Genomic DNA, 12150 nt, shown 5'->3' with positions numbered 1-12150 from the left:
AAAAATTTGCTAATCCACTTTGTTGGCTGAAAGTATTAGAAAAGTAATCCATCTTTTAAAACTGTCCTAGCAAAATCATAAGGTATAAAGAATTTTTTATAGAATAATGAGATTAATGAGAACTGTAAAGTTTAAGTAATTTTAAACAATTTTCTATGGTTTTAAGGGAAAAAGCTAGTCTAGGCAGTATGAAGTTATAAGCCCTTAGATGCTTTTTCCCTTGTGTGTAAAAATACCTTGCATGTGCTCTTAAAATGTGTGTGTGTGTGTGTGTGTGTGTGTGTATATATATATATATATACATATACAAAATATGTATGTGTGTGTGAAATTGTATAATAATTCTTATTTAATTTTCCTTATGTTCAGAATATTTGAATATATTGAAAATGTTTTATTTTTCCTAGGGGATCAGAGCACGTATTTTGGAAACACTTGTTATGCTTATTCTTCTTGGGCTGCTTATCCTTGGAATAGTGTGGGTGGCTTCAGCTCTCATTGACAATGATGCTACCAGTATGGAGTCTTTGTATGGTATGGAATATTTTTAAAAATAAGTTTAGCTGTGTACAGCATAGAAGTTGATGTTTTCAATTAAAATTCATTTATAGTAAATCCCCATACTGCACTAATTTTTTTACTTTGAACAAATGCAACCCATTCCCACTCAGCACCTGATTTTTGCATTCAGCTAGTGTTTTTACACGATTCTTATGGTATACTAAAGAAATTCAGCTTTCTTGCTCAGTGTCTACATACTTAATGTTAGAAGTACGTTCTTCAAGAAGTTTTTAAGATATTTGTTTTTTCTTCCCAAAGTGTCAAGGAGATTGTTGTTCACAATTTTATAAACTGCTTAATTTTTTATTTACTTTTTTAAATCTTATTGTGCAATCCTGAAAAAGTCATTTCCTTAAATTGTTCTAACTTAAGGAAAGATCTAAGTTTAAGCCAGTCAGTCTCAAAACTAAATTTTCTTAGTATTTGCTAACTACTAGTAAATAGATTCAAATAGAGCATAAACAGCATATATTTAATAGGCTATCACTGTGTTGAAAATTTTCTTTACAGATCTTTGGGAATTCTACCTCCCTTATTTATATTCCTGTATATCGTTGATGGGATGTTTATTACTTCTCTGTAAGTATTTTCCTGACTATTGTAGAAGAAAAGTAATATTTTTAGTTCATAGGACGTTCAGGTGAATTTACTGCATATAACTTGCGGATGAAAAAAGAATGAATTAGAGGTATTATGACACTTTCCCAAGTGCTTTTTTCACTTAGATTTTTTTCTAAATTATTTTGCTAGTGGTTGATTTGTGTTCACATGGAGGTTTTTCTCTTTAAAAACGTATACCTCAAACTTTTGGTTCCTGAAATATGTAAGCCAATAGAATTAGTATCTTTCATCTTAGGACCTCAGGACCTCAAAGCAGTTTTCAAATGAAATGAACTAATCCTCATGCTTCTTACAAGGTATCCACATTTTTACAAAGTGTCGGGGAAAAACCCGACATTGCACAAGTCAGGGACAGGAATTGATCCAGAACTCAGTCTCATGCTACAGTCATTAGACAATTCTCCCTCCTGTTGCACCTGAAATGTCTCCTTATATACCCAGAAAGGAAAATCCCTGACCACTGGCCATGGTGACCTGGACCTGGGTCCTGGCCAGTCTTACTGGTGGATCATTTGACTATCGTACATCCAGTCACTACCTCTGATCAGCCAGAGCCACTTAAAGTCTGACTTTCTCCCCCATTGGAGGGGAATGGTGATGTAAAGCTATAGATCCCAGTGAGAGCCCACAGTTCCCTTATCATTTGAACCATGTTTCCCTGCAGTTACTAAGAAAGGGAGAGTGGCCTTCTCCCTTCGACTGTCCTGAGTTTTGTCTGAATTTTAGATGAAAAGTGTACAGCCATTGTGCGAATTCTTTAATTGGCTCACTACAAAGGACAGGGCCAGCAATTGTCACTTCATCAGACCTGAAGAACTTTGGATTTAGCTGTCTGATTTTAGGCACTAAGTCTGACATAAGTGTAGACATACCCTTAATGTTCGTACTGAAATACTGTTTAATAAAAATAGAGTAAAAGGAAAGGAACAATCCATTTCATTCTTGTTAAACAAGAATGCCTTTTCTAATAATGAACGTCATAAATTTAGGTCTTCGCCTCTCCCACTTTCCAAATCATCACCTCCACCATCTCCCACATACTCATGTGTTATACACAGTTTGAAGGCAAAGGTGTTCTTCATGACCTTTCAGCATTGGAGATCTGTTACAACTGGCAGCTAATGGTCATACTTACCAAAATGTGTGCAAACACCATTCCTAAGAACCACCTAACTTGTTAGTTTAAAAGGCTTTTTGGTGGTAATGTCTTCATTAGTAGTGTATGAAATGAGAGGCGGTTTTAAAAATTTGTGAGAAATTTACTGAAGCTATTATCAGCTTAATAAGATAGGAAGCAAATCTACATTCATGTATTTCTGTAAAGCCGCAGTTAACCATTTATTCAAAGTATATGGCAGCAGATATGTAAAGAGTAGCCAGTTTAAACAAATGAAGGGCTCTTTGATGACATTCTACTCCATGCTGGTAAAAAGTTTTGGATCACCAGTTTGTAATCTCAGAACTATGCCCAGGGGATTGTTCAATATTCTGTAATATCTGTGATATTTCTTGTGGGATGGTGGATTACAGAAGTCTGATCAAAATGTAGCAGAAAAAGCACAGTATTCAATTATATGGAAGGGTATGTTCATAATGTCGATATAATTACTGTACATTTTCTAATCAAGGTTATTTATATCTTTTCCTCCGCAGTATGCACGCCAGTGGGGCTTTCACGAATGTTTACAGTGATGGGTCAGTTGCTGGTGAAGCCAACAGTAAGTACAATATATTTCTACACTTTTGATAATATTTTAAAATAGAAGGTACAGTAACATAGCCATATTCAGACAAATTTCTTTTTGCAAAATAATTTTTTGCACATATTAAACAATGATAATTGATTGTGCTACTGGATTGCAAAACTTTCTGGTATCTGCACTTTAAAACCAATGCCCCATGTTTTACACAATGTGGCCCCCGTTTAGCAAAGATTTATACATGTGCTAACTTTAGTAATCAGGCGACTACTAACATGCTTAAAATTTAAGCATTTACATAAGTCGTCTGAGAATCAGGGCCTGAGTTGCTCCTATTGGGATTGATTATAAAATATTTTGCATGTTTTTATTTTTAAATGACTGTTTTAATTTATAATGCCAGATTCTGTAAACCATATGTATTTACTTATTCTAGAATCACTGAATTTATGCAATCATATAACATGGATAGTAACTTTGATGTCTAATTCCGCCAAGTTTTCATAATTAGTATAGAAATATTGAATAAGTAAGAAATAGAATGTCTTGATTTCATAGCATGTTATCTGTGCTCTTCATAACACTTTTCTATGGAGGTATTTGTTCTTTCCAACTTAACTGACCAGCTTTAATATATTGTATGCACTAGGGTTGAATTAAACACTACAAGTATTGATATTTTTTATTTGTGGTAATGCCCACTATGTATTAGATACTTTCCAAACACTTCTCACAGTCGAAGAACAAATGAGAGAGTTTGGGAGGGAGAAAAGCAATAGGGAATTTATGTATTAGGCATAGGCGCCGACTCTGTGGGTGCTCCGGGGCTGGAGCACCCACAGGGAAAAATTAGTGGGTGCTCTGCACTCACCGGCAGCTATGCTCCCCACCCCGCCCCACCTCACCTCACTTCCGCTCCGCCTCCTCCCCTGAGCACACCGCGTCCCCGCTTCTCCGCCTACTTCCCAGCGCTTGCTGCTGCCAAACAGCTGTTTGGTGGCATAGCAAGCTCTGGGAGAGAGGGGGAGGAGCAGGAACGTGGCACGCTCAGGGGAGGAGGCGGGGCAGGGGTGGGGATTTGGGGAAGGAGTCAGAATAGGGGCAGGGAGGGGGTGGAGTTGGGGCAGGGACTTTGGGGAAGGGGTTGGAATGGGGCGGGGCAGGGGCTGGAGGGGGCGGGGCTGGGGGCAGAGGTGGGTCAAGCACCCACTGGTGCGAGCAGAAGTCTGCGCCTATGGTACTAGGGAACTTGGTTCACTATAGGCAGCATGGCAGAAATGAGTCTGTAAGAGGGACTTATGTGTGGATGCGGTAGTGGCCTTATGTGTGAATTCAAGAAAGCTTATACTATACATGAGTGCTGCATGAAAGAAGGCATGGAGATGACAGTGGGAGAGCATTAATTTTTTTCAATTTCATTGCCTGGTATTTTGGGGAATAAAATGACTGGTAAAACCCTATCTGTGACACTGGAGAGTATTAAGCATTTCCATACCTATTAATTTTTTTAAGCTCAAGTGCTCTGTAGATACACAAAACCTAACAATGTGACTAAAATTGCATGTTTTTTCATAACTTCGCTGGCAATTTTGCCACTTGAAATGTCAGACTCTGTGAAAACTGTTTTGTCATGTAAACTTTACAGTAATTGTTTTTACAAACTCTGCAATTCTTCCTTATTGTAGTCTAGTCAAATGTGAAGTTTGATAAGTTGTTGACCATTTTTGATTTTTTGTGCACAAGATGATATAAAAAAAATTTTTTTTTGGTGTAATTGAAATGACTGCATTTAGCTTAAACTCCTCCTAGCCTCCCTTCCTCCCAAATTCCTTTGGACTGAGACTAAACAAAGTTTCAGACCAAAAGGAAAGCTTATGGGAAAGTTAACCATGTGATTATAATTGGAGTTGTGAGTATCTTTAATCGTAGACATTGTGTTAATATTTTATGCAGCCTTCTTGTACCAGTAATGTTTATATTTTCTTAAAAAGTAGGTTTTAATTCAAAAAGTAGATTAATAAATTCAGGCAAGCAAGATATCGCATGTAAATGAATGTGTATATCAATTAGCATTTGCATTTCTAATTTCAGATCCTTGAAGACCTGGATGAACAGATGTACATCATCACCTTAGAGGAAGAAGCAATCCAGAGGAGGCTAAATGGTACGTGTGTTGTATAATAATATAATATTTAAACCAGAGAAAAACAGCACTTCCTGGTCTTGAGTGTTCATTTCACCATAAAATAAGTTGGTTCTCTTACCTTGTCCTAGAAGCTGTAGGCTTTCACTCGTTTCAACTATTCCATGCCCCTACTTGCATAGGACCATGAGGATCCTCCCGGTTTTATTTGATAATATCTGTTATTGGTGGTTTTCTGATCGTGTTCAGGAAGTCTGTCTGTGATGTGAAGTCTCAGACTAATTGGCAACAAGTCAGTTGTTTTGCCACTACAATCAAACATATTTCTAAATTGCTATAAGTAAATTCTTAGTCTAATTTGGAGAGGAATCCAGTTACTAATAAGACACCGGGTACTGTAAAGAGGAAGGATTTTTGCATTTTGTAAGCTTAGGAGATGAGTGATCACTTGGTGATCCTTGATTTATTTTTTAATGAATTATTAACTTAAATTTTACGTCAGAGCAGCTTTCCACAATCCAGAGGCTCCCAACAGAGAATTTTAAAGTAATCCATTACAGTAGGTTCAGAAATTTTTAAGTAATTCCTGCATTTTAGTGTAACTTTGCTCTTCTGCTGTGTCTTTCATGTGATCTCAAAGCACTTCATAAACAGTTATTGGTGAAGTACATGTGTATAATGATGTTGCAAAAACTAAGATTTCAAAAAAATTTCAGTTTATTAAAAATCATGATTTTTTTAAAAGGTTGTGTTTTGGTTTACCTTTTTAATTGTTCTGTTTTTAACCCAATGAAGAAGCCATACATCCCTATTTGTGTGACCGTTTTCAGAGTAGAAAAAAGCCCTTATACATCGGTCCTGCACTCAGCCTGGTGGTGTCTCACTCTAATCACTCGGGAGGCTTTATTATCTTCCTCTTATGCCAACCTCTTGTCAACCCCTTCCTGCAAACTCTACTCTACTGGATTTTTCCTCCCTTTCCCTTCAGTCTTCTGCCCTCACTGATATTCTCTTGCCCTATTTCCCTGCATTCTTACCTTCAGTCTTCACTCTATATTCCCTTGTCCCCTTGTTGTTTTCTGTTTGGGACATGCAGTGCTGCCATCTTCATCAAGGTGTAGATAAATTGTATAATGAATTGCTTGACCACACTTTGGTTTGTTATACAATATGCTCGAGACCAAATAATCAATGTCTATCTGGTTTATTAATATGGTACAGGAAAAAGGTTCTATGCGATACCAGTCTCCAAAGAGCAGTCCTGTGTGGCGATATTGCATTCACCTTACACAGAAGATATGCTCCCCAAAGTTATGTTCTTAAAGCCATCTTTTTATACCTTACTTGTGCAACCCTTCTGCCAGTTGTAGTCAGCAGCAACAAGGGCCAGGTTCACTATCTAGGGGTTCCTTTTCAATGATACAACACAAAACTGGCTCGAGCCCCCACTCATTAACCTGGGACACACCACCCACTCGGCGCCTCTGAGGCAACACTTCCCCTTTTTCAAGCACTGAGTCCGAGTGTAGAAAAGAAACTTTTAATAAAAAGAGGGAAGTAACCCGGCATTAATTTGGGAAAACGCAACAAGCAGGATTCATAAACCTAAAGCCATAAGCAAAAGTCCCACCCCAGAGTAGGTTGGGCAATGTCCTTTTGCCTCAGGTTATTAAGGCCAGCAACTAAAAGTTCTTTTAACATGCCACTTCTTTCTCCCTGCACCACACTGCGCTCACAGTTGTCCTTGGTCAGGGACGACCTAGAGGCCAGAGGTGCATCTGTGTGAGCTCATCTCCCACTCTCTGCCAGATGTTTGCTGTCCAACCTCTCTGCCGTTCTGGAACGTCTTGACACTTAACATAGCTTTCAGTGATTTCAGATTTGTGATTTCAACTCTGTGATTTCAGCTGTTAATGGGGAAGCCTCATTGCTAGTGCAGACTGGGCAGTTTCTTGCATCAGAGACACTGTCCCAAAGCAGGCCTAATGCTTAGGCCGGGTTATCCATGATTTCAGTTCTATTGGTGTGCAACAAGACTCTCAATTGAGTCTTAATCCTCTCTGTTATTACACAGTGGAGAGAGAAATGGTCAAATGGTGTCTAGGACTCTTAGGTAGGGCCCACATCACCAGGTACAAGTACCTGTCCCCACCCTCTGTCCACTCCCCTGGGCTTTGGCACCCAGGTCCCCTGCCTATCACCTGCAGTTTAGTTGAGGGTTAGTCCCTCAATCAGGGTATGCCAAGCACATTTCAGCTGCCCTTGGTTCACACAACAAGAATAACAACCCTTTAGTACCTCTGCCCCAACAGCAAAGTGACTTTTGATCCAACACCAGCCAAACACTAGGATGGGTGTGCCCATGCAAACCCCCTTCCTCAGCTCATCACTAGATGTCAGGGGAGAGCTCATTCAGATCCTGGTTACACATGTTTACCAGTATAAGGTACCTGAAACTGGATTCAATTAATCAACTTTTTACCTTGTTTGTTTCTGGTACCATGGTGTTCCCTTTATCTTTTGTTCGAAAACCCATGCATTCCACATACTAAGAGGCATGAAGACACCTTCTAGGCCTATGCCAGGATGGATAGATTTGTGAGGGTAATGCTCTTCTCTTGCTATGAGGGAACAATTATATATCATTATGTTGACAGTTTTCCTATCTACTTAAACCAAAGTTTACTTCAGCTAATGCAAGGTGATATGGAATACTTAGCGTAAGTGAACAGGACTATAATAAAGATACAAGCCAATTTGGACTAGATAACTGCTATATTAATGTTTAATAATATGCATATTTAACTGCTTGGAATAAATATTGTGGGTAGTGTTGTCAGCATAATATATATGTATGCTAGCCAGCGTGTATTAGTCAACAGAGGATAGCTTGGATTCAGTTCCTTCAGGAACTATGGGGGTTGGTACCCATCTTTACTAGAGGCAGCCTCACTTCCACCTGCAAAGATTATAGGGAAATAGTGACCTTTATTACTACCTGCGACCTGTAGCTTCAGTCTTAAGAATAGTGGGAAATCATAGCCATTTTTAGTGAAGTCAAACATCATAAAATTCCTGAACTTCTTCTGGCATGAGAAACTTAACCTCTTCCCCAGCTCCTCCCCCTAAAATTACAAGATTTGTGATATATCATGACTTAACAATTTTGCCATTTTTTATGGATGAAGAACTTTGGGATGTATGGCCACTGGGAAGCATTCATGGACAGAGGACTGTTCTCTCGGGATGGACTTCACCTGAGTAAGGAGGGAAATAGACTTCTAGGATGGAGGCTGGCACAACTGATTGAGAGCTTTAAACTAGGAATTTGGGGGAGATGGTTGGGAGATGTCCAGGTAATCTCCACACTGGAATTTAACATTGAGAAGGAAGAAAACAAAGTAAGAAAGGATACAGCCGTGGATATGAGAATGGACGTAAGGAGGAAGGGTAGTGTAGATACCAGTCTAATAGGTGATACTGGCGGTAGAATGTCTGTGCCTAATCCGGTAAAGAATGTCAGTGAAGCCAAACGGCAAAAATTAAGATGTTTGTACACTAATGCGAGGAGCCTAGGTAACAAAATGGAGGAACTAGAGCTACTGGTGCAGGAAGTGAAACCAGGTATTATAGGGATAACAGAAACATGGTGGAATAGTAGTCATGACTGGAGTACAGGTATTGAAGGCTATGTGCTTTTTAGGAAAGACAGAAATAAAGGCAAAGGTGGTGGAGTAGCATTGTATATCAATGATGAGGTAGACTGTAAAGAAATAAGAAGTGATGGAATGGATAAGACAGAGTCTGGGCAAAAATCACATTGGGAAAGAAAGTTACTAGAGCCTCCCCTGAGATAGTGCTTGCGGTGTGCTACAGACCGCCGGGATCCGATTTGGATATGGATAGAGACCTCTTTAATCTTTTTAATGAAGTAAACACTAATGGGAATTGTGTGATCATGGGAGACTTTAACTTCCCAGATATAGACTGGAGGACAAGTGCTAGTAATAATAATAGGGCTCAGATTTTCCTGGATGCGATAGCTGATGGATTCCTTCACCAAGTAGTTGAAGAACCAACAAGAGGCGTGCCATTTTAGATTTGGTTTTGGTGAGTAGTGAGGACCTCATAGAAGAAATGGTTGTAGGGGACAACCTTGGTTCGAGTGATCATGAGCTAATTCAGTTCAAACTAGATGGAAGGATAAACAAAAATAGATCTGGGACTAGGGTTTTTGATTTTAAAAGGGCTAACTTTAAATAATTAAGGAAATTAGTTAGGGAAGTGGATTGGATTGAAGAATTTGTGGATCTAAAGGCAGAGGAGGCCTGGAATAACTTCAAGTCGAAGCCTGCATCCCAAGAAAGGGGAAAAAATTCATAGGCAGGAGTTGCAGACCAAGCTGGATGAGCAAGCATCTCAGGTAATTAAGAAAAAGCAGAAAGCCTACAAGGAGTGGAAGAAGGGAGGGATTAGCAAGGAAAGCTACCTTTTTGAGGTCAGAACATGTAGAGATAAAGCGAGAAAGGCCAAAAGCCATGTAGAGTTGGACCTTGCAAAGGGAATTAAAACCAATAGTAAAAGGTTCCAGAGCCATATAAATAAGAAGAAAACAAATGAAGAAGTGGGACGGCTAAACACGGAGGATGGAGTGGAAGTTAAGGATAATCTAGGCATGGCCCAATATCTAAACAAATACTTTGCCTCAGTCTTTAATGAGGAGCTTACAGATGTAGGATGACAAATGGGAATGAGGATATGGAGGTAGATATTACCACATCCGAGGTAGAAGCCAAACTCGAACAGCTTAATGGGACTAAATCGGGGGGCACAGATAATCTTCATCCAAGAATATTAAAGGAACTGGCACATGAAATTGCAAGCCCATTAGCAAGAATTTTTAATGAATCAGTAAACTCAGGGGTTGTACCGTATGACTGGAGAATTGCTAACATAGTTCCTATTTTTAAGAAAGGAAAAAAAAGTCATCCGAGTAACTATAGGCCTGTTAGTTTGACATCTGTAATATGCAAGGTCTTGGAAAAAATTTTGAAGGAGAAAGTAGTTAAGGACATTGAGGTCAATGGTTATTGGGACAAAATACAGCATGGTTTTACAAAAGATAGATCGTGCCAAACCAACCTGATCTCCTTCTTTGAGAAGGTAACAGATTTTTTTAGGCAAAGTAAACACAGTGGATCTAATTTACCTCGATTTCAGTAAGGCATTTGATACGGTTCCACATGGGGAATTATTAGCTAAATTGGAAAAGATGGGGATCAATATGAAAATTGAAAGGTGGATAAGGAACTGGTTAAAGGGGAGACTACAATGGGTCGTACTGAAAGGTGAACTGTCAGGCTGTAAGGAGGTTACTAGTGGAGTTCCTCAGGGATCGGTTTTGGGACCAATCTTATTTAATCTTTTTATTACTGATCTTGGCACAAAAAGTGGGAATGTGCTAATAAAGTTTGCGGATGACACAAAGCTGGGAGGTATTGCTAATACAGAGAAGGCGTGGGATATCATACAGGAAGATCTGGATGACCTTGTAAACTGGAGTAATAGTAATAGGATGAAATTTAATAGTGAAAAGTGTAAGGTCATGCATTTAGGGATTAATAACAAGAATTTTTGTTATGAGCTGGGGACGCATCAGTTGGAAGTAACAGAGGAGGAGAAGGACCTCGGGGTATTGGTTGATCACAGGATGACTATGAGCTGCCAATGTGATGTGGCCATGAAAAAAGCTAATTCGGTCTTGGGATGCATCAGGCAAGGTATTTCCAGTAGAGATAAGGAGGTGTTAGTACCATTATACAAGGCACTGGTGAAACCGCATCTGGAATATTGTGTGCAGTTCTGGTCTCCCAGGTTTAAGAAGGATGAATTCAAACTGGAACAGATTCAGAGAAGGGCTACTAGGATGATTCAAGGAATGGAAAACCTGTCTTATGAAAGGAGACTCAAAGAGCTTGGCTTGTTTAGCCTAACCAAAAGAAGGCTGAGGGGAGATATGATTGCTCTCTATAAATATATTAGAGGGATAAATATCAGGGAGGGAGAGGAATTATTTAAGCTCAGTACCAATGTGGACACAAATGGATATAAACTGGACCTTAGGAAGTTTAGACTTGAAATTAGACGAAGGTTTCTAACCATTAGAGGAGTGAAGTTCTGGAACAGCCTTCCAAGGGGAGTAGTGGGGGCAGAAGACATATCTGGCTTCAAGACTAAGCTTGATAAGTTTATGGAGGGGATGGTATGATGGGATAGCCTAATTTTGGCAATTGATCTTTGATTATTAGCAGGTAAATATGCCCAATGGTCTGTGATGGGATGTTAGATGGGGTTGGATCTGAGTTACTACAGAGAATTCTTTCCTGGGTGCTGGCTGGTGAGTCTTGCCCACATGCTCAGGGTTTAGCTGATGTCCATATTTGGGGTCGGGAAGGAATTTTCCTCCAGATCAGATTGGCCGAGGCCCTGGGGGGTTTTCGCCTTCCTCTGCAGCATGGGGCATGGGTCACTTGCTGGAGGATTCTCTGCACTTTGAGGTCTTTAAACCACAATTTGAGGACTTCAGTAACTCAGACATAGGTTAGGGGTTTGTTACAGGAGTGGGTGGGTGAGATTCTGTGGCCTGCATTGTGCAGGAGGTCAGACTAGATGATCATAATGGTCCCTTCTGACCTTAAAGTCTATGAGTCTATGAACTTGAGAAAGGGATGTCAAAGCTCCGGTTACATCAAACCAGTGATGGTTATTGTTAGGGCCAATTTCTCCTAATCTTTGCTCACTCAGGCCTGGTCTATGCTACAGAGTTAGGGTGACGCAAAATAGACAGTACGACCTTGCCCCCATCAATGTAAGTGCCGTACTACACCGACATAATAACTCTACCTCCACGAGAGGTAGAGGGCTTATGTCGGTGTAGTTAGGGTGATGTAGTGTCCATGTAGACACTGTGGGTTTCTTATATTGGCTGCCGTTCTTGTCAAGTGAAATTGACGAGAAAGCCTGGCGCCAGCTCCCAGCTTGCTGCCCGGGCTCCATGCTCTGAGTCAGGCTGCTGCTCAGGCCACCTGGGCTCCCTGCTCCCCAGGGGGAGTCCTGCTGCCCCTC

General features: G+C 40.0%; 1 protein-coding gene across 6 annotated transcripts in view; it reads left to right on the top strand.

Annotated features, from left to right (window-relative positions):
- Positions 1-12150, top strand: part of LMBR1 (limb development membrane protein 1) — a 138317-nt gene that overhangs the window by 100202 nt on the left and 25965 nt on the right. For all 6 annotated transcript variants that reach the window (XM_005297203.4, XM_042859093.2, XM_065582749.1 and 3 more), the window contains 4 exons: positions 408-534; positions 1072-1140; positions 2836-2900; positions 4974-5046. In XM_005297203.4, coding sequence (XP_005297260.1) covers positions 408-534; positions 1072-1140; positions 2836-2900; positions 4974-5046 — 334 coding nt within the window. The remainder of the gene's footprint in view (positions 1-407; positions 535-1071; positions 1141-2835; positions 2901-4973; positions 5047-12150) is intronic.

Source organism: Chrysemys picta, chromosome 2, assembly GCF_011386835.1.
Source record: "Chrysemys picta bellii isolate R12L10 chromosome 2, ASM1138683v2, whole genome shotgun sequence".
NCBI classification, from domain to species: Eukaryota; Metazoa; Chordata; order Testudines; family Emydidae; genus Chrysemys; species Chrysemys picta.
Note: the sequence above shows the minus strand (reverse complement) of the source record. Positions and strands in the feature narration are given on the sequence as shown.